The sequence below is a fragment of the Carcharhinus amblyrhynchos genome, chromosome 12 (assembly GCF_965287045.1).
Source record: "Carcharhinus amblyrhynchos chromosome 12, sCarAmb.v2.hapA, whole genome shotgun sequence".
NCBI classification, from domain to species: Eukaryota; Metazoa; Chordata; class Chondrichthyes; order Carcharhiniformes; family Carcharhinidae; genus Carcharhinus; species Carcharhinus amblyrhynchos.
The window spans coordinates 36,189,858-36,212,938 of record NC_137335.1 but is presented as its reverse complement, the minus strand read 5'-3'; the positions used below and the strand labels follow the sequence as shown (position 1 = coordinate 36,212,938).

The 23,081-nt window shown below is 41.4% G+C and overlaps 1 protein-coding gene across 4 annotated transcripts in view; it reads right to left on the bottom strand.

The window, feature by feature from the left end:
• The window catches only part of usp34 (ubiquitin specific peptidase 34), a 290,233-nt gene that overhangs the window by 127,793 nt on the left and 139,359 nt on the right, over positions 1-23,081 (bottom strand). For all 4 annotated transcript variants that reach the window (XM_080200367.1, XM_080200368.1, XM_080200369.1 and 1 more), the window contains exons 26-38: positions 22,128-22,275; positions 20,943-21,043; positions 20,512-20,721; positions 13,525-13,650; positions 11,413-11,535; positions 9,324-9,407; positions 7,890-7,976; positions 7,460-7,660; positions 7,268-7,350; positions 6,209-6,249; positions 5,667-5,791; positions 5,390-5,542; positions 2,307-2,411 (exon numbers count right to left, since the gene is read on the bottom strand). In XM_080200367.1, the coding sequence (XP_080056493.1) occupies positions 2,307-2,411; positions 5,390-5,542; positions 5,667-5,791; positions 6,209-6,249; positions 7,268-7,350; positions 7,460-7,660; positions 7,890-7,976; positions 9,324-9,407; positions 11,413-11,535; positions 13,525-13,650; positions 20,512-20,721; positions 20,943-21,043; positions 22,128-22,275 (1,587 nt within the window). The remainder of the gene's footprint in view (positions 1-2,306; positions 2,412-5,389; positions 5,543-5,666; positions 5,792-6,208; positions 6,250-7,267; positions 7,351-7,459; positions 7,661-7,889; positions 7,977-9,323; positions 9,408-11,412; positions 11,536-13,524; positions 13,651-20,511; positions 20,722-20,942; positions 21,044-22,127; positions 22,276-23,081) is intronic.

Here is a 23,081-nt window from a genome sequence, read left to right as displayed (position 1 = left end):
CTTGACAAAGCCGTGCTGACTATTTCTGATCATTCTAAACTTCTCTAAATGCTCATAAGTCTTGTCCCTCAGAATCCTCTCCATCAACTTACCAACCACTGAGGTCAGACTCACTGGTCGGTAATTTCCCGGGCTATCCCTGTTCCCTTTCTTGAAAATAGGAACCACATCCGCAATCCTCCAATCCTCTGGATCCTCTCCCATCTCCATCGACGATGCAAAGATCGTCGCCAGGGGCTCTGCAATCACTTCCCTCACCTCCTACAGTAACCTGGGATACATCCCATTTGGTCCCGGCGACTTATCTATCTTGATAGAATTTACAAGTTCCAACACGTTCTTTCTTAACATCCACAATCTTTTCAGTCTGCCGCAAGCCTGTAGTACAACCTCCCAGATCACTTTCCACCGTGAATACCGAGGCAAAGTACTCATTAAGCACCTCTGCCATTTCTTCCGGTTCCATACAGACTTTTCCCCCTTTACCTTTTATAGGTCCTATCCCTTCTCTTCTCATCCTTTTACTCTTCACATATTTGTAGAACGCCTTGGGATTCTCCTTAATCTTACCCGCCAAGGCCTTCTCATGACCCCTTCTGGCTCTCCTAATTTCCTTTTTAAGCTCCTTTCTACAAGCCTTAACATCTCCTGGCTCTTTGAACCTTTTATATGCCTTTCTTTTCTTCCTGACTAGGTTCACCACAACCTTCGTGCACCATGGCTCCCGTGACCTACCAAAACCTCCTTATCTTATCGGAACGTTGTCGTGCAGAGCTCCAGTCAAACATTCCTTGAAAATCTGCCACGTTCCTTCAGTACTTTTCCCCAAGAACACCTCCTTCCAGTTTACTCATCCAATTATCTGCCTGATGTCTTCATATTTCCCCTTACTCCAGACAAACACCTTCCTAGCCTGCCTGATCCTATCTCTTTCCAATGCTATCGTGAAGGAGATAGAATTATGATCTCCATCCCCGAGATGCTCTCCCACCGAGAGATCCAACACCTGTCCTGGTTCATTAGCCAGCACCAGGTCCAGTTCAGCCTCTCCTCTCGTAGGCTTATCCACGTGCTGTGTCAGGAAACCCTCCTGAACACACCTAACAAACTCCTCCCCATCCAAACCCCTTACCCTAGGGATATTCCAGTTGATGTTTGGGAAATTAAAGTCTCCCATCACGACAACTCTGTTATTGCTACATCTCTCTAGGATCTGTTTCCCTATCTGCACCTCAACTTCCCTGTCACTACTGGGTGGCCTATAGAAAACACCCAAAGTTATCAACCCTTTGCTGTTCCTAACTTCCACCCACAGAGACTCCGTAGACAGTCCCTCCACAGTATGCAGCTTCTCTGCAGCCATGACACTGTCCCTGATTAACAGTGCCACTCTGCCACCTCTTTTGCACCCCCCCCCCCCCCCACCCCCACCCCCGTCCTTCCTGAAGCACCTGAATCCTGGCACCATTCTAGATGGTAGTTGTGGGTTTGGAAGGTGCTGTCTGAGGTGAGTTCCAGCAGTGCATCTTGTAGATGATACACACTGCTGCCACTGTATATTTGAGGTGGAGTGAATGAATGTTTGTGGATGGGATACCAATCAAGTGCTGTCCTGGATGGTATTAAGCTTCTTCAGTAGTGTTGGAGCTGAATTTATCCAGGCAAGTGGAGTGTGTTCCATCAAACTCCTGACTTGTGTCTTGTCAGTATAGAAGCTTGGCAGATTTTGGGGAGACCGATGATGAGTTCCTTGCCGCAGAATTCCCAGCCTCTGACCTGTTCTTGTAGCCACAGTGTTTACATGGCTAGTCCAGTTCAGCTTCTTGTCAACAATAGATCTTAATAACTTACCTTGTTGCCTCTCTTGAAGCCTTGGTGTGAGCATGGGCTTGGAGGCCAGCCAGATGAGGGGAGTGGGCGGGGAACAGGCTGCAGGAAAAACAAGTACTGACAGATTTGAACTTCAAAAACTGACGATTCAGCTGTGAATTTCAGCTGTTAATTCCATGCAATCATTCATGTCAGGCTTGGCTCTTGTTGGTTAATTTCCTGCTAGTTATTTACTCGTGGTCTAGAGTAGCAGTGAACCCCATTTAACCATCTAGACATGTAGCAATAATAGTTTTTACATAGCACTAGATGGATTGTTGTGCAATGCACAAGCACACAGCTTAGACTGAACACAGAAATACACAAACTCATGATCAGATTATGAAAACTAGAATCCATCTCTAGTTGAAACAACAAGCTACTGTTAACTCATTATTTTTCAACATTGGGGAACAAATGGAGTCACAACTGCGTACCTGACTAGCATCTTTTACATGAATGTTATCAATCAGTTTACAAAGTAACCAGAAATATTCCTTGCAACCTGCTCGTAATAGTGGTTCCTCTTCATAATCTACCTCCTGAAAGAAAACAGAACAATGGCTTTAATAGCAATGCTGCACGATTAAGTTTACATTAAGTTTACTTTTTATTTCAGCAATTTTCTCCCAAAGTTCACCTTATGTTGTATTGCCCCTAAAGGGATAATGGTATAACTGTCTCCCTAGCACTTTACAATACATACAGCGGACGTAGAAACCATAGAAACCCTATAGTGCAGAAAGAGGCCATTCGGCCCTTCAAGTCTGCACCAACAACAATCCCACCCAGGCCACTAATCCCTGTAACCTACATATCCCGGGACGCTAAGTAGCGATTTAGCTTGGCCAATCCACCTAACCCGCACATCTTTGGTCTGTGGGAGGAAACAGGAGCACCTGCAGGAAACCCACACAGACACGGGGAGAATGTGCAAACTCCACACAGACAGTGACCCAATCTGAATTAAAAATTTGATCAAGAAGAAATTGAAATAACTTCCAATAAAAATTGCTAGTTTTTTTGCAGTTATCATTTTTCATTACACTTTTGTAATGTGATGCCAGTCCTTTGATGCACAGCAAGTTTATCCAGGTTAAATAGTAATTATAAAAAGGAAAAAAATTGAATTCAAACTTCCTCAGTTTTTCTCCCGGTACAAAAATTCCACTGCACAACAGCATTTTATAGCTGTGATGGGAAACAAGATGCTCCTATGGCTCTAAGTCAGCTAATGGAAGCAGTTGCACCTGACTGGTTGGAATCATAGAATTATTACAGCACGGGAGGCGGACACTGGGTCCATCAAACCAGCTCTGTGGAACAGCAATTCACCCACATCCTTGTCTTTGCCCTTCACCCTTCAAATTTTTCCTTTCCGGATAATGATCCAAATATGCTTTGAAAGGCACTATTCAATCTGCCTTCACCATACGCCCAGGCAATGAACTCCAGGTCCTAACTACACACTGCAAAAATATTTGGTTTCTTTTCCCAATCACTTTAAACCAGTGCCTTCAGCTTGTCAATCTTTCCAACAATGAAAACAGCTTTTCTTTACCTCTGTCCAGACACTTCATGATTTGGATACCTTTATCAAAACTCCTCTCAACCTCTTTTTCTCCATCTCTCTAATATATCTATGCAATTGAAGTTCCTCATTCCTGTAGCCATTCTTGTGATTTTTTTCTATGACCTTTCTCATGACTTTATATCCTTCCTGAAATGTAGCATCCAGAACTGGTTGAGGCTAAACAAATGTTTTATGCAGGTTTATCAAACCATCCTTGCTTTTGTGCTTCTGTTGATAAAGCCCCAGGATCGTGTATGCTTAGTTAACCATGCTCTTAACCTGCCCCACATAACCCCCAGATTCCTATGTTCTTGTTCTTTAGAATCGTATCCTTTTATATTGTCTCTGTTCTTCCTACCAAACTGAATCACTTGACACTTCTCGGCATTAACTTTCATCTGCCACTTCTCCAACCATTGCAACAACCTGATAAAGCCCACTACTCTCTTCATAATACTTCCAAGTTTTGCGCCATTGGCAAACTTTGAAAGTATGCCATTGGCAGTGAAAGTCTAGGTCATTAATGCATATCCAGAAGAGTAGGGATCTGAAAAACAAATGGTCCTTGCCCCCCACCCCAAGTCTCCTGTCACTCATCCAATCCATGTTGCAACCATCCCTTTCAACTCATGAACTCTAAATTTTGCTCAAAGGTTTTGTTTAAGCACACACACCTTTTGGATGTCCATGTACACAACAAGAACATTACCCTCATCAACCCCCTATGTTACCTCATCAAAATACTCAAGCAAGTTAGTTAAATACAATATTTCTCCATCAAATCTGTGCTGGCTTTCCTTAATTGACCTGCATTTGCCCAAGTGATTATCAATCTTGTCCCACATTATCTTTTCTAAATGTTTCCCAATGACTGAAGTAATGTGCTTGCTGGGCTTAATCCTCCACCTTTTGAGCATACATGGAACGTCTGCAAAGCGCCGGTCCCCTGACACCATCCCTGTATTGAAAATAAAAGACTAGAATACAAAATAATGGCTGGTGTCTCCACACCTCCCACGTCTATTTCCTCTCAGTATCTCTCGGTAATTTATCAACGAACATTACTACAAAGTAAAGATAGCCTAATGTCCGCCTTCCCCACTGACTTATCAATATTTAACCCATCAAAAGTCTCAACAATCTCCTTTTCCACCATGACTTGGCAGTATCCTCTTCCTTGGTAAAGATAAATGCACAGTACTAATGTAGAATCTCAGCCACACCTTGCCTTCATGCGAAAATCCCCAATGAGGTCCTGAATTGACTTCTCCTTTAACTACCCTTTTACTATTTATATACTTAAGCTGCCAGTTTCTTCTTACATTCTTTTTGCTGGTCTTATTTGCCTTTCCATTTTTCTCTGAACCTTCTGTATTGAGATTAAATCTCAATTGTATTATCTGCCTGACATCTGTCATATGTAACCTTTTCCTGCTTCAGCTTAATCTCCTTCTCTCTTTTATTGTCCACAGAGGTCTGGATTTGTTTGTTGTACTTCATGAGAATGTACCTTGACTGGACCAAAACTCTTCTCTTTACAGACAACCATTGCTTCATTACAGTTTTACCAGCCAGTCTTTGGTTCCGATTCACCTGGATGAGACACAGAGGGAGGGATGGAGGGCGCGGGCGAGAGCAGGGAAAGCGGAGAGAGCAAGAGAGGGGGGGGGGGGGGAACCGAGAAAGCGGGGACCAAGAGAGCGCGCGAGTGGGGTGGGGAGTACAACATTGTGTGGGATTGTGGGGTGGAGGAGTGCAGCATCATGTTGAAGATGTTTAAAACTTCACCATCCCAGCCAGCCCAAACCTGTCTGTTTTTAAGCGGGGGAGGGGGTTAAATCCCCCACCTTTGAACCCAGCACCAAAAGAACTAAGAGTGTATCTAAGCATTTTGCTATTGGTCAGTAATTACCATCTTTTCCTGCAAGTGATCAAAACGAATCTTACCCTAACTGGCTTCAAAGCTTGGGCATCAGGAAGAAACTTGAGTAATGTTGATGCAGCTAATAAAAGGAAAGATCGATTTATTGATTCTCCACCATCCAAGCCCGATAGACACAACTTGTATAAACCATTGCAAGCTTCATGTCGAACTGAAGTCTAGAACAAAAGAGTCAATTACCAACAAGTTATTAAAAACCATTTGTACAGTCAACTGGAAGAAAAATTATAACTAGTCATATTCATAGATTATTATAATCTAAGTTTGAAGATTTAATCTTACCTCTGGTACAAGTAGAGTTAACTTTTTCAACCAATCATGCAAATGTTCACTGTCTGCCAAGCTGGATTTTACCAGCGAACAACAGTGAGCCCAACTCACTAATAGCCACATAGCATAATGAGTAACTGGAAGATAAAATAAGAATTTGTCTAGTAAGCAAGAGAAGCAAGCATGCTGAAAATATATCCAAGGATTTGAGCGGACGACTAAGCTTTTTATAAATTTTCCTTTCCAAATAGCTGGCGAGTGTCTCATCTGTGGTACTTACAAATTATATTTCAGTTGCTTCTTTCGTAATTGACAATAGTTAAAATGTTTTTGTCATAAAGCCTGTGCATTTAACTCAGTAAATTACTAAAAAATTATCTATTCTAATTAGGTTTTCTTAAAACAACATTCTTAATGGATATAATTACTTCTAAGAAACTGCTGCTGCAAGACCAAACACTGATATTCATAAATTGCAAGCTGCAACTTCGCAAATATTATCTATTATTACAAGTTTATTAACAATGTAGTATATAAACTGATTCATAACCTACCCTCGTGCCTGGATCGGTGATCTGATTGAGCTTTAAGTACCCTGGTTTTAATTTGAAAAAAGATGAGAAATTGAAAAATAAATCACAAAGATATAATCTGCTATGAATACAATGGTGTGGATATGCCGGCGTTGGACTGGGGTGAACACAGTAAAAAGTCTGACAACACCAGGTTTTAGTCCAACCGATTTATTTGAGACAGAGCCAGAACTCTCCATTCACCTGAAGAAGAGGGAAACCCCTCGAAAGTTAGTGAGTTTACTATCAAATAAATCGGTTGGACTAAAACCTGGTGTTGTCAGACTTTTTACTATGAATACAATGGGCCAAATCTTGCTAGAGTAAGGCATCTTTCAGTGTCCCCTGTTAGGCCTTTTCCTGCTCCTGTTTTATTTTTATTTTATTTTTCTTTGCAGCATGACTTGCTGAAGAACGGGCTGATAAACAGCACAACAATGTCACCAGGGCAGTAGCAAACAAGTCCAATGTTTCAACTTTATCAAGGAAATTAAATTATTATAAAAGAAAAATGGGAGAGGAAGTAGGTAAATTAGAGTCAAACTGAAAAAGAGATGAAAAGAAATACTGAATTGAGGGAGATGAGAGATATTTTAAAAAGTTGAAATTATTTTAAAATTTCATACAATAATTTACATATGCAGGCAGGAGCCAATAGTTTAAATTGATCCCTTTCTGGGCAAGAATGGCATTTAATTGACAATTATCACATATTAGAAATCTATTTATATTTATAATCATAAGCTTTAACTTTCTGGGGAAAATTAATGTGCAATTATGTACAAGTTCAGGAAGTTCTTAAAGATAATTGGATGTTAATGGTGAGATGCCATAATTGACCAGCAAGTTCGGGAGATTCACAGTTTGTGGTATATAGCTTCATCTCCTGAACTTGCTTGCTGATTTGTGAATTATTAATTGCATGAGTCGTTAACATGCCATTGTTTTTCCAGAAGGATTTGGCCCAACATTTTGCACTCATTTGTTTGCTTCAGGCATTGGTTCAACAAGTAATATTTAAATAATTAAAAATGATTTTACCTATGAGCCAAGTTGTTATAAGTGTAAGCAACAGACATTAACCGATAGATCAAACTGGATCCGTGTACCAGGCTGAGAAATACCTAAATAAAACAAATTCATATTTTGTTGTATGCAGTATACAATACAGACAGATAATTGAATGTACAGGTGAACCCTGATAAAACTGCAAAGTAATTAAAAAGTACTAGCCTCTGTCAAACGAGGTATATGCAATCCTTTTCCATGATCTCCAGCTCCTTTTCTTGATTTACCAGGCCAAGTCCTTTTCCTATGGCTATCTGACATACCAGACCAGGCATAGATATCATGATAAGCCAGATCCAAGTCAGCTGGATCAACTGCAAACTGGCACATTAACTTCAGCAGGCAAGCAAGGCAGTCCAGCTGCCACTGGGAAAATGCAAGGTAGCAAACAAGTAAAATTTAATTTTTAACATGTTTGTTTTAAAAGAACAGAATCAAAATTTAAGTACCAAATATAGGACATAAGGCAATATATGAAGCTTAAAATAAAAGCTGAGGCACAAAGCCATTACTAGTAAAATAAAAAAAGCAGTATTTTGACTAAGATTATCTGTAAACGATGCTTGAATATTAGGATATTACAAATAACTCTTACCACAGTCCATGATTCCTGCTCTTTGGGCTCCAGAATCCCTGACAGAAAAATTTCCAATAATTGCTGAAGTCCCCCAGCAGCAACAAACTGAAACATGGGAGAACATTTCAAATAAGGGAGGAAGATGCAATAAGCAACAATAACTCCAAGCTCTGTCAGAAACCCTTTATGAAGTTCTTAAATGACCTAAGGGGCCAACATGATTTTCCATGTTGTTGAACTGTCCAGCTACATTGCCACACAGCTCCATTTTTGCAACAGTTTTAGTTGGGGATATGGCAGGGATAAAAAGAAACTTGTGCTGAAAGCCTTTCTGCTAATACTTCCAGCTCCTAATCATGCAATGCATCACTCTCCTCTGATAAATCTCCAATCCAAATTGGTGGCAGAATTTCTGAACTGTCCTTTGAAAATTAAAAGCATTTCACTGCTTATACATGCTAATGTTTTGATGGATTTTTCACTATGATTGCAGCAGGAACTTTGAAAAACATGAAATCATTTAAAATGCCTTTCAGTGCGATAGGTATCAAATAGCCCCTAGATATAATTGGAGACAAAGGAAGCAAGAAGATAGTACTAAAAAATGAAATGGGTGAAAAAGAGACAGATGGGACACCACATCTATACACTTTGGGTAGTGTAGCAGGTTAAAAAGGCAAAATAATTATAGTTCAAATGGCAGGAGCTTGAGTTACACAGAAGAATAGAAAAATTTAGGGATTAGGTTAAAGGAAATTAACAAAAGATTAAAAATAAACATTTATTTTAAAGAAAATCTTTTAAAATATTGAAAATGAGTTTCTATTCTACAAGTGAAGTTCTGATGGTAAAACAGTCAAGATATTAATAATGTAAAACAACTTGTTAACAAAAATCAGATTTGTCAGAGTACCATGTACAACAATTTAGTACTTGGTGAACAGCGGGCATAAATTTCAAAGAATGAAGGAAAAAAATGTGTTGTTATCAGATAAACTGACTGGCACAGTAATATAATTTTGCCCTGATTTAAAAAGTAGAAAATGCTGTAAATATGCAGAAGGCCAACGGCTTCACCTGAAGACGACAGGAACATTTCTGCTAAGTATCCTACAGGTGAATTATGAACTTTCATTGAAGGATTACAACCTGAAACACATTCTGTCACATGAAGATAACACTACATACGTATTTCTAACTGGTAAGGTGGTCTGAAATAACGTACAGAAAATTGCTGGCAACTGCATCAACCACTATGTGCTGTAAATGACCAGGGCTGATTTTACACATGTAATTTGTAATATGCAAGCTACGCCTCATTGCATCTTCTGGAGAAAAAATCCTGCAAGAGCATGTATAGTTTCAGTCACAAGTCTTCCCCCACCTCCCAACTCTTTGGGCTGACACAGTGATGTTACTACTCCCTCCATTTGAAGAAAATATGAAGCAAACCTTGCAACTCCAGGAATTTTTACTGTTCTCGATCTGATCTTCACTTGAATCATCAGAGTCAGGGTATAGGTCACTGTAACTACCCTGAAATTAAATTAAATTCAAAATTAATTCCAATAATTCAGTAAATAACAAGACAGTATTAATTTGGTTTCACTATAAAATATAGTTATATTTTGTAGACAATTTGCCCTAATTGAATTTTGATAGTTACATCAAGCAAGCAGTAAAAAGAACCCAGGATTTAAAAAAAAGACAAGAACTTTCCCAAAAATGCACAGTGTTGGCTCAAGCAAGAAAATCAGTGTGAAGCTCGCAGGCTGCACAACTGCTGTTCTTCCCATATTGAACAGCAATCTGCAATTCCAAAGGCAAACTGAGAATCATACAGTAAGCTGGAGGGGCAGGGCCTAAGAAAGCCAGCAACACCAAATCTGTGTACCATTTGTAAAGGGCATCCCAATCTTCAATTTAAATAACACCTCCCTCCACCCCACCCCAACACATAGAAAAGGAGGAATGCCAACTCCCTGATAGTGTCCAGGGGGCTCTGCCAGAATCTGGGAACAATGCAAAGGGGCATTGCCAGAGAGCAATGCCCAGGCACGTCCTTCACCACCTGAGGGCTATAATTATGTGCGCTCCAGCATGGTCATCTTGACTGGTTTTCATTTATTTCATTTACCAGTAGTGATTTTCTTTTATTTCATCACCAGTAGTGATTTTCACTGGCATGATATCAATCTAGCTGGGCTGGAAGCTGCAACAAGGGTGGAAGTTGCGGCACCAAGCCCACTAATTAAAGTGCTAATATATGCAAATCAAGTTCATGCCTTACGGGGCATGAACCTGATTACATCACTGGTGCGGGGTGGGGAAGATCTAACAAAATCCCATTTTTGACCAGGGCGAGTTTTAGCAGCCATTACGAAATTTGCACACATTTAATGCAACCACTAAATCGTGGCCATTTAGTGCATTCATTTTCTTATGGTTGAAAAGGCTTTATGCTTTTCTGTACTCTGAACAACTTTTTTTTAAGAATGGTGAGGTGGGCGACAATGAATTATACTGGTGTTTAACAACAATGGGGTAGGATTCGATATAATCGCAGTTAGAGACAAACAAAATACTACAAATGATTATCTCAATGTCGAGAGAGAGAGAGAGATTTAGTTAGTTTTTAATAGTAACATTTCGTCAGAACTGGAAAATGCTCAAGAAAGTTTAAAGTCACATATAGAGAGAGAGGGAGTTTAAAGTCACATATATAGAGAGGGAGAAAGTATGAGATAGAGAGAGAGAAAGAGCAGCAGAAGTAGCATGAGTGGGTGTAAAGAACAAAAGGAAGGTCTGTGATAAGGTTGAAAGCAAAGTGACTAAATGAACAGAATATTACTGTGCCTGCTTTTCAAAGAAAAATGAGAGCAGAGGTTATGATCTGAAATTATTGAACTTGATGTTGAATCTAAAAGACTAAAATCATCGAAATCCAGAGCATGAAAGGAGACCATTTGGCCCATTGAGTCCATGCTGGTTGACAAGTAGCCTTCCAGCCTATTCCCACTTACCAGTTCTCAAGTCCATAGCCTTGTAAGTTATAGAACTTCAAATCTCAAGTATCTTTCTAAACTGTTAAGAGGATGTCTGCCTCTAGCACCCTTTCAAGCAGTGGGACTTCCAGATCACCACCACTCTGGGTGAAAAATAGTCCCCTTGAATTTTCACTAAAGCGCCTACCTCTTAGCTAATTCTATGCTCCCAATTATGAACCCTCAACTTATAAAGCAGTTAATCAAAAAATACCATGCTATTTCTCAAGTATACTCAGCACTCTGTTAGAACATGGTGGGAGATTGAAGTTATGGTGGTCAGGTGGGAGAGGACTAAAGAATTAAAATGGCAAGTGACTACAGACTCAGAATTATATTTGTGGACTGAATGGAAGAGCTCAAAGCAATCATTCAACCTACATTTGTCTCTCCGTACCATGAATATAATAAAAATAAATCAGTGTTTCACATGGAATAATTGTCAAAACTTTCCAAAACAAAAGGATTTAAATCAAGCAAACAAAAATGTCAATTACCGTAGATGCTCTTCTTATTCTCCTGTTAGGTTTCCCCAAGGCCTCAATAATTTCCAGAGCATATAGGAGTTTATGAGGACTTTTTATTCGAAGCAAGTCCTTCCAACAAACTCCATCATTGCCCTTCAATGGAAACACAATTAAATAATGTTTACAACAATGTTGAAATACAGAAAAACATATAACCATGAACAAATTTTAAAAAATCACCAAAGAGGTTTGAATAATTTATGCATTCAATGAGTTGTACTGAACTGGCATGTGGTTTTGAGACAGGCATGGAATAACTTCATTCAAACATTTTCATTTATATATTCCCTACGAAATTAAAGGTTACATTTAAAAAAAAACCAATGGTAGAAGATCTGCAATCTCTCCAACTCCACTCCCATCCCCATAAGTAAACTATTAAACCATCCATGGAGATGTCCTCAGGGTGTTTCACTTTTTGCGGGCTGGATAAGTAAAACAAATTTTTGGTTGCAGTCAAACAGTCCATGATTTAATTCTAGGTTCTCTTTCTATTAGTTTGATACAACTAAGTGCTAGGCCACTTCATTGCCACTGTAAGCAGCTAATAGTAAACCACATTAGTGTGGGACTGGAGTCACTTAAAGGACAAACCATCAGCAAGATTTCCTCCAAAATGTTCTAAGGACAGGATTTTCCAGCCCCGTTCACCTCAAAACCGGCAAATCCCACCCGAGGTCAACAGATCTTTCTGTGGTCCATCCCTCACCCGCTGTGATTTCCATGGCAGCCAGAATGGGTGATTTCGTTCACGTGTCAAAAAATTTGAAAACTCGAGTGTTTCACTCCAGCTTTTTCAGTGAGCTACCCCTCGGAATTTTCCCACACATTGCCTTTCTTTTTGTCAGTTGAGGGTTTCACACGGTGGTGGTGGGGGGGGATTAAGCTTGCCAGTGAAGCTGCAGAAAATTGCTTGAAGCACCATTGTACAGGCACCTTGCACCATTCCACCCCCCCCAACTGTCCGCAAAGCACCCCCTTGCCTCCTACCCCTGGATCTCCCTCACATTTTGCAGCAGCCCTGCCTATCTCCCCTCCACCTCAATCCCCCTACAGACATCACCCCCCGTGCCTCAGCTCCCTCTACAGACATCACCCCCCCCGTGCCTCAGCTCCCTCTACAGACATCACCGCCGTGCCTCAGCTCCCCCTACAGACATCACCCCTGTGCCTCAGCTCCCCCTACAGACATCACCCCCATGCCTCAGCTCCCCCTAAGGATCTTTCCCCCCAATACCTCAGCTCCCCCTATGGATCACCCACACCACCCACAGCCCCAGCCCCCTCGCACTGCTCCTGGTACAGTTATGGTGCATTTATGCTGGCACTGCCCATGGGCACTTCCCAGACATGCCCCCATCACATCTCATCCCTGTTGGTGGGAACCAGCTGTGAAACATATGAAAGGCTAAAAACAGCCATGCTGGATGCGTTGTTCATGCAAATCATGACGTTAATATTTCAAATGGCTTCATGCCCCTTTTGGGTACGAAGCCAATCACGCCAACAAAACAGGGCTGGGAGGATGGCTTTCGGTGCAAGACCAGTTCATGCCCCGTACAAAAGCCTCGCCTGCTACCTTCCTGGCTCACTGTGCCAAACAACCATGGCAGAGGGCCAGAAAGATTGCACCCCATATTTGGATGACAGTTTTCTTTCACTAAATGGAGATTATTGAGCCTGTTAAATTGTATGACAAAATAACAGCTTTTATTTCCAGATTATATATTTTTATGTAACTGGAATCAAATTCTTAAACTACCTTGGATGGATGGAAACTTATATCCTCTGGATTACTCGAGGCATCTGGATCGCACATATGAAGCATAAACACTGTTCAGTCAAATGGGCTGTTTGCCTGCTGTACATTCTATTAATTCTACACTACTATAGCAACTGGTTAGGTATGAAAACATTAAACAAATGAATCACAAAGGCTTTAAATTATAATAATTTCCAGCCATCAGCTCTAAGAGAATAAAATAATTAAAGTTCCTTTCTATTATAACTTGAACTTCCTATACTAAGCTCGAGTAATCCACTGCAAAATTTAAAGTAAACAATGTATAATAGTTGCCTCACCGGTTCATCAGAGATGTTTTGAAAAGCCTGTAACATGTTTGGACATGTAGGAAGCAGCATTAACAGTTCCCAAACACGTCTGGACAGGTTTTCTGCATGAAGATGCAGTTCTTCACAGTGTGCAGTCTGATTACAACATCAGAAAATAAACATTTTGTTAGCCCAAATTATGAATCCAACAACACTTGAAACAAAATAAGTCCACGGAATCCAATTATTAAATGTATCCCTGTGCAACTGAAATTCTTCAATATTTCTTAAAAACCCCAATTGAGTGGCAGGCATGGGATGAGTAAAAGGTGCACAAATCTTTCACTTCAACACTGAAGCTTTAATAAATTAGCTTTTTTTTCCAGCCTGATGCCCCCTGTGGATTACGGTAGCCATGGGCTATGATTAAAGTCGCATTAATAAAGTAAAATGTAAACACTTACAATAAACTTTCAAGTGGTTGAAGTGAAGGAAAATGTCACATTCATATCTAATCAAATATATCATGTTTACTTTTCCAATCCAATGAAACTAAATGCTGTACAATGATGTCAAAATGCTTCAGCGATCAATAACATAGACATAACTATCCTTGTCTTTATTTTCTTGTTCTGAAAATTAATTTCTATGGAATGGGCCATTTAACTGACAGAATTCTCCTCACTTTTCTTAAGTGTATTCGAGTCATGTGATAAGCCTAAAGTACTGATTTTATTATATGAATCAAACACTTTTTGTCCAATGCAGGCTCCATGAAGGAATAAGCCAAGGGCATCGTAGTCATGGAACACAGCTGACTGTCTCTACCTCTGATGTACATAACATTAATAGTGTAGTGTCACCAAGAGAGCACAGGAGAAGGCAGAGCACCGTAGTTTGAGAGAGGTTTATCGGCTCTTCTAGATAATCACTATTAAGTGATTTTGTACCCACAGCTGTGACTCATCTGTCTTGTGATCCACCTCCCACAAGAAGTTCCGTACCTGCCTGTACCCAAAGGGACTTCATTCAGCACGAGATAGGGCCTTAGGCCCACAGAGTGTGCACTGACGATACCTTCTGATGATGTTATGTGATCCCCAGTTCCCAGCACTTGGGCCAGATCCCTAACTGCTGTGGTACTCCAAAAACTCATCTGAAAACCTCATTAAGGTTGCAAAGTCAGCAGCCCCCACCATTGATGCAGGATTCAGTGGCCTGAGCTGCTCTGCTCCAGTCCCCATATAGGCCCAAACTGACAGACAGCTTGGGATGGCATCCTCACCAACCACCGGACACTAAGACACCCCCCCACCCACCTCTCAATCTCTGGGGCATTCCACATGGCAGACTGGGCTCAGTACTCTGGCACTCGTGTGGAGCATAAGGGTGGCTGTGAGGAAGTCCTCAATGGGAACCTTTGCAACATAGACCTGCATGCACTCACCTGAGGGTCTGGCACGTTGGCTTCCAGGGATGGCTTGTACTTCAGATAGATGGAGACGCACCCTCGTGACTATCACAATATAGGCAGCCATTGTGCACTGCAGTAGCACACAGTGTGAGGAGCTATGTTAACACCAATAGAGCTTCCTTGATTAGGGCGATAACTGCCAGAACTGATGCTCATTACATACATACCACCCAAGCCCCAAATCAACAGAGGCCCCGCACTGTGGCTTTCCAGACATGCCCGAGCCGCCCCCAATCTCCCACACCCATGCAAGTCCCTTCCCCCCACTCCATCTTGCACAATGGCAGCATCAGCACCACACACTGCAACCCGGAGGTTGGTACTCACATCCTCTCTCTTTCGCCACTACTGTCTCTGACTCACTTTTAAAGTCTTGTACTAATTGGCCTCTGTGTGAAATCATAAAAAAGTGGGAATCCCATCCCTCACACCCATCCCGTATCACAGCAGTGTACCAACCAATGCCCGCCTGCCCCCAAACCTCCCCACCTCCACTACACCACAGACGTTGGTGCTCAGCAGTAGTTACCTCACTGGCTCTTCTTTACTATAGAGCCACACTTTTAAAGACCTGTTATATTCAGCATTGGCGTCACACTGGAGAGGTGGGAAGCCTCCAGGAATCAAGGGAACAATTGTATCCTGAGTTGGCTAATGATATTGAAATCCAATCTCATACTAATAGGCCTTGTACCCAGAATGGGCACAAAGTGGCTTGCACCATTTGAAAAGGGCTAGGAAGATTGCAAATCATTTGGAGCCGAGTGCAAATCAGATTTTTAGCTTCTCATGCTATTTCATGCTCAAAAAAGACAGTAGGACTAGGGGGCACAGCCTCAAGATAAAGGGGGGGCGGTTCAGAACGGAGTTGAGGAGGAACTTCTTCACTCAAAGGGTGGTGAATCTCTGGAATTCTCTGCCCGTTGAAGTGGTGGAGGCTGCCTCGCTAAATATTTTTAAGAAGCGGGTTGATGGGTTTTTGATAAGAGAAGGGATTAAGGGTTATGGGGAGAGGGCGGGAAAGTGGAACTGAGCCACGACAGATCAGCCATGATCTTATTGAATGGCGGGGCAGGCTCGAAGGGCCAGATGGCCTACTCCTGCTCCTATTTCTTATGTTCTTATGTTCTTATGTTCCTGGATTGCTGCCAGTTGTGGCAGGTCATAGAGTCAATGAGGTTTACAACATGAAAAGGTCCCAATCCGGGGCAGTATGGTGACACAGTGATTAGCGCTGCTGCCTTACAGCACCAGGGACGCGGGTTCAATTCCCGGCTTGGGTCACTGTCTGTGTGGAGTTTGCACGTTCTCACCGTGTCTGCATGGGTTTCCTCTGGGTGCTCCGGTTTCCTCCCACAGTCCAAAGATGTGCAGGTTGGATTGATTGGCCATGGTAAATTGACCCTAGTGTCAGGGGGATAAGCAGGGTAAATGGGGGTTATGGGAATAGTGGCTGGATGGGACTGTGGTTGGTGCAGACTCGATGGGCCAAATGGTCTCCTTCTGTACTGTAGGGATTCTATCGAGCTCCTCCTTATAACTCAAACCATCAAGTCAAACTAGGAACGTAGCAATTTTTTTCTCCACTCTTTCTAGTTTGATAATATCCTTTCCATAATAAGGTGACCAGAACTGTACACAGTATTCCAAGTGTGGCCTCACTAATGTCTTGTACAACTTCAACAAGACATCTCAATTCCTGTACTCAATGTTCTGACTAATGAGGCTAAGCATGCCAAATGCCTTCTTCACCACTCTATCCACCTGTGACTCCACTTTCAAGGAGCTATGAACCTGCACCTCTAGATCTCTTTGTTCTATAACTCTCCCCAACACCCTATCATTAACTGATTAAGTCCTGCCCTGGTTCAATCTACCAAAATGCATCACCTCACATTCATCTAAATTAAATTCCATCTGCCATTCGTCAGCTCACTGGCTCAATTGATCAAGATCTCGTTGCAATCCAAGATTCCTCACTGTTTCACTATGCCAATCTTGGTGTCATCTGCAAACTTACTAACAAACCTCCCAAATTCTCATCCAAATCATTAACATAAATGACAAACAACAGTGGACCCAGCACTGATCCCTGAGGCATACCACTGGTCACAGGCCTCCAGTTTGAAAAATAACCTTCTACAACCTCTCTGTCTTCTGTCATCAAGCCAATTTTGTATCCATTTGACTACCTCACCTTGGATCCTAAGAGATTTAACCTTATGCAACAGTCTACAATGCAATACCTTGTCAAAGGCCTTGCTGAAGTCCATCTAGACAACATCAACTGCACCGCCCTCAACTACCTTATTGGTTATCCCTTCAAAAAACTCAATTAAATTTGTGAGACATGATTTTGAACTCAAAGCCATGCTGACTGTCCCTAATCAGTCCTTGTGCCTGTAGATCCTGTCTCTCAAAATACCTTCCAACAACCCACCCATTACAGATGTGAGGCTCACTGGCCTGTAGTTCCCAGGCTTTTCCCTGCAGCCCCTTTTAAACAACATTTGCCACTCTCCAATCTTCAGGCACCTCACTCGTGACTATTGATGATTCAAATATCTCGGCCAGGGGCCCTGCAATTTCCTCCACAGCCTCCCACAACATCCTGGGACATACCTCATCATGTCCCACAGATTTATCTACCTCGATGCGCTGTTAAGACTTCCAGCACCTCCTCCTCTGTAATATATACACCCGCAAGACATCACTATTTATTTCCCCAAGTTCCCTAAAATCCATGCTTTTCTCAACAGTAAACTTAATGAGAAATATTCATTCAGGATCTCACCCATCTCTTGTGGATCCACACATAGATGATCTTTTTGATCCTTAAGAGGCCCTACTCTCTCCCTGGTTACTCTTTTGCCCTTTATATACTGGTAGAAGTTCTCTGGATTCTCCTTTGCCTTATCTGTCAAAACAAACTCGTGTCCCCCTTTTTGCCCTCCCGATTTCTTTCTCAACTCTACTCCTATATCCTCTATATTCAAGGGGATCCACTTGATCCCAGCTGCCTATGCATGTCATGTGCCTCCTCCTTCTTCTTGACCAAAGCCTCAATATCCCAAGTCATCCAGAGTTCCCGGCTTCTACCAACCTTGCCCTTCACTCTAAGAGGAATGTGCTTACCCTGAACCCTGATTAACACACTTTTGAAAGCCTTCCATTTACTAGACATCCCTTTGTCTCTCCACAGACTCTCCCAATTAACTTCTGAAAGTTTTTCCTGATACCATCAAAATTGGCCTTGCCCCAATTTAGAATTTTAACTTTTGGGCCAGACCTATCACTCTCCATAGTTAACTTAAACCTACTGGAATTATGATCACTGGTCCCAAAATGATCCCTTACTGACACTTCTGTCACCTGCCCTTCCTGATTTTCCAAATGGAGGTGAAGTTTTGCCCCCTCTCTAGTCGAGCCATCCACATACTTAATGAGATACAATCAACAAATTTCTCTCCATCCAACCCTCTAATATTATTGCTGTCCCAAACAATACTGGGAAAGTTAAAATTCCCTAGTATTACCATGCTTTTTTTTTGGAGCTATCTGTAATCTTATATATTTGCTCCTCAATTTCCTGCTGACTATTTGAGGGCCTATAGTACAGCCCTATCAAAGTGATTTTCCCCTTCTTATTTCTCAGTTCTATCCATATAAACTCACTGGACATGCCCTTGAAGATATCCCCTCTCAATACTGTCGTAATACTTTCCCTAATCAAAAGTGCAACTCCCCCTCCTCTCTTACCTCCTGTTCTATCTTCCCTTTAGCATCTGTACCCTGGAACATTGAGCTGCCAGTCCCAACCCTCCCTTAGCTATGTTTCAGTAATTGCTACAGTATCCCAGTCCCATGTACACACCCATGCCCTGAGTTCAACTGCCTTGCCCCGTCAGGCCTCTTGCACTGAAGTAAGTGCAGTTTAATCTGGACTTCCCTTGCTCTCTGTCTTGCTTTTGCCGATCTATCTAGTACTAGAATTACTGACACTGCCTTTACTATTTAACATGGTCTCTTTAACTTGTGCGCTATTCTCAACCTTCTCTTCTGTCTCCCTACTGTTTTGGGTCCCAAACTAGTTTAAATTTCCCAAGTGGCTCTAGCAAATCTCCTCTCCCGCGTATTAGTCCCTCTTGAACAGGTCACCCCTTTCCTAGAAGGCATTCCAATTATCCAAAAATTTAAATCCCTGCCCCAGCTCTCAAGTCATGCATTTATCTGGCTAATCCTCCCATTCCTATTCTCACTCACACGTGGCACCGGTAGTAGTCCAGAAATTACCACCTTCGAGGTCCTGCACTTTAGCCTTCTGTCTAACTTTCTATATTCACACTTCAGGACCTCATCCATTTTCCTATTTATGTTGTCGGTACCAATACATATAATGACCTCTGGCTGCTCACCTTCCCTCTTAAGAATGTTCTGCAGCCGCTCAGAGACATCCTTGACCCTGGCACAAGGGAGGCATCACACTATCCTGGAGTCTCAATCGCGGCCACAGAAACGTCTCTGTGCCTCTAACTAGTGAGTCCCCTCTTATTACTGCTCGCTTGCTCTTTGGCTGACCCTGTTCTATAGCAGGGCCAGATGTCATGCCACAAGCCTGGCTGCTGCTGGTATCTTCCCCTGACAACTATCCCCCTCAACAATATCCAAAACGGTATATCTGTTTGAAAGGGGAATAGCTACAGGAGACTCCTGCAATACCTGCTTGCCTCTCCTGGTGGTCACCCACCTACCTGACTGAATCTGTGGTATGACAACCTCCCTGTAATTAATGTCTATCACACACTCTGCCTCCTGTATGCTCTACAGTGTACCCAGCTGCCCCTCCAACTAAACAATGCAGTCTGTGAGGAGCTGCAGCTGGACACACTTACTGCAGACAAAGTTATCAGGGAGACTAGATTGCTCCCTAATTTCTCACATCTGGCAGGAGGATCCTATCACTGCCCTAAACTGCCATACAGCCCTTATATAGGCAAAAGTATATAAGAACTTGAACTCACCTTTCCCTTGCTTGTGGACCTCCTGGTGACTTTTTTTTTGGTTAGAGGTGGTGGTAGGGGGAAAACACTGTAGTAGGGTTTGGGGTTTAATTGTCCCTTTACAACAGCTCCTCCACAGACCACGTTCTGGTGGTCTGCAGGTGTGACAAGTTGGTAAATTTTCACCTAAAGAGGCAGAAATTTACCAACATGAACATGATTCTACTAATTAGTCTGTGTTGTTGAGCTGACACTTGAAATTATTCCTTATATTAGTTAGTGAAAATCATTTAACGCCTTTCTGTTAATATTGCAAAATTCAATTTTAGCCCAATTAGACTTATTTGCGAACTCTGGACCTGATATTTCTCATCAGTGGACATCCAAATTAACCAAGGGTATCTTTAGTACTACACAGAAAACAGATGGAAAAATTGCTTTAAATAATTATTCAATAAGTTTTCTTAGTCAAACCATTATGATCTAATCATGAGGCTTTCAATTGTAAACCAAAAACACTTAAGAGGTATTCAAATGCTTTACCTCACTATCTTCCATAGCTTGATCTACAGAAGGTGGTTTAAATGATGCTAGCATTTCAAGCAAGTCAAACAAGGTAGTAAGATGTGGTTCTTGAAGCAACAAAAGCATTGGAATATTTTCCTTTTGGGGTGGAGGAAGACAAGATGCAGGCAACTGAATGCCATCTCCCTTGCGTTCTCTACGTGGGGCTCCCAGTGATACAAATACCATCTGAAAAGAAACCCAAAAAATTAAGGCACTATCAAACAATCATGTATAAAATTCTAAACTATTAAAAACAGGCTTTTTTTTTTGATCCAGCAGAATCTATTTTAGAAAGGATTTGGGGGAACTATATATTCAGGTTTGTACTTTGATACTATTACTTTTAATTGTACAACACAGCCTTATTCTTTAATTTGAGAATAAAAATGAATCAGCATTTGAAGTACCTGCATATCTTTAAATCCAAGTTCGTGGAGTGTTTTCTCATCATAATCTGTAGTCAGCTCATGACCTGAGGATATCATTCTAACAGGCCCCATAAGACCTCCTTAAAAAAAGCACAGAAAATTGAAAGTCAACTATTCTTGTATAGTTTATTTGGCTCGATCCAAATCAACAGCTGAACTAAACCATTCATCACCCATTATTTCTCCCCACTCATAACTTCTACAGATGTACTGTAGAAAGCATTCTTTTTGGTTGTATCACAGCTTGTTATGGCCCCTGCTCTGCCCAAGACCAGAAGAAACTACAAAGGGTTGTGAATGAATCTCAGTCCACCAGTCAAACCAGCCTTCCATCCACTGACACCATTTACACTTCCTGTTGCCTTGGAAAAGCAGCCAGCAAAATCAAGGACCCCACGTACCCTGGACATAATCTTTTCTACCTTCTTCTGAGATCACGTACCAATCGACTCAAAAACAGCTTCTTCCCTGCTGCCATCAGGCTTGCGAATGGACCTACCATGCATTAAGTTGATGTTTCTCTATACCCTAGCTATGACTGTAACACCACATTCTGCACTCTCTCCTTTCCTTCTCTAAGATATGCTTTGTCTGTATAGTGCGCAAGAAACAATACTGTTCACCGCATACTAATACATGTGACGATAATAAAATCAAGTCAAAAAATCAAACCAATACAATAACTACCATCACAGTGTTTACAGCTGAGAGATGTAGAAAAAAAACAATATTCATAGAACCCTACAGTGCAGAAAGAGGCCCTTTGGCCCATCAAGTCTGCACCAAACACAATCCCACCCAGGCCCTACCCCAATATCCCTACATATTATACCCACTAATCCCTCTAACCTACACATCCCTGGACACTAAGGGGCAATTTCTTAGCACGGCCAATCAATCTAACCCGCACATCTTTGGACTGTGGGAGGAAACCCACGCAGACACAAGGAGAATGTGCAAACTCCACACAGACAGTGACCTGAGCTGGGAATCGAACCCAGGACCCTGGAGCTGTGAAGCAGCAGTGCTAACCACTGTGCTACCATGCCGTGCCCTAATAAAAAGATTGGCACAGGAGCTGAAGAAAAAGATTTGGGCTTCGGCAAATAAAGATGAAAACTGGCACAGAGGGACTGGGCAAGCAGGTGAGAGAGACTAGCTTACCAGGAAAATCTCCCTGTCGGCTGCTTTGGCCAAATTCTTGGAGTTGAGCTTGTTGACTCATTTGTTCCTTTTGTAGATTCTCATACCAGTGGGTAACTTCAGCTCTCAAGTCTGCAACTTGGTCACTAGGATACATTTCAATGGTCATCTAGTAGTGAAGATAAAGTTAATTTAATAAAGTTTGGGATATTTACTTCTGTAACAACTAGTACTGCATTTATTTCCCAACATTAAACATTTGAGATACAATTAATTGCATCAACCACCTATTTGATAACAATATTATCAAGTGGTGGCAGGAAGAAATGAATTTGAATCTGCAAAGCTCTTTTTGTTCAGACTATTTTGGCTTAATGCACATTCAACCAATTAAGTATGAAAATGCAATTAAAACTGGGACCTGTAACAAAGAATACATTTTTAAAAATGGATAGAAACAACAATTGTACAGTCATAACCAAGAACCCTTTGAAGAAGTGAAAAATAAGTAATGCTTGAATTAAAGAAAGAGATTGTGTTAACACAACTATAACTTGGACCCTTCAATGCTGCTTTTTATAGAGTCTTCTTTTTTTTCAATGGGAATCAGATATCCAAAATGGAAAGAAACCATGAGGACACACTTAGCTTTTGAAAGCGTATGCCTCAACATAGGTCACAAGTGCTTAAATAGTTTCTATCTCCTACTCCATACAGGGTCTTCTGCTATCATCATATTTCAGTTTTCTAAAGAATAATATAGCCTCAAAGGACTAAATTAATGTAACAAAACAAAAAAACAAAATGCAAACTGTAGGAATCTCCAAACGTGTGTTGAGAAAAATTAACATTTCCACACGTGGCTTCCACTTGTCTAGATACATTCAAAGGATAAGGAAAACTATATCAAATATGAATAGAAAATCATATTTGTATAAAATTGTATAATCGTCTATGACACAAAGATAGGTAGGA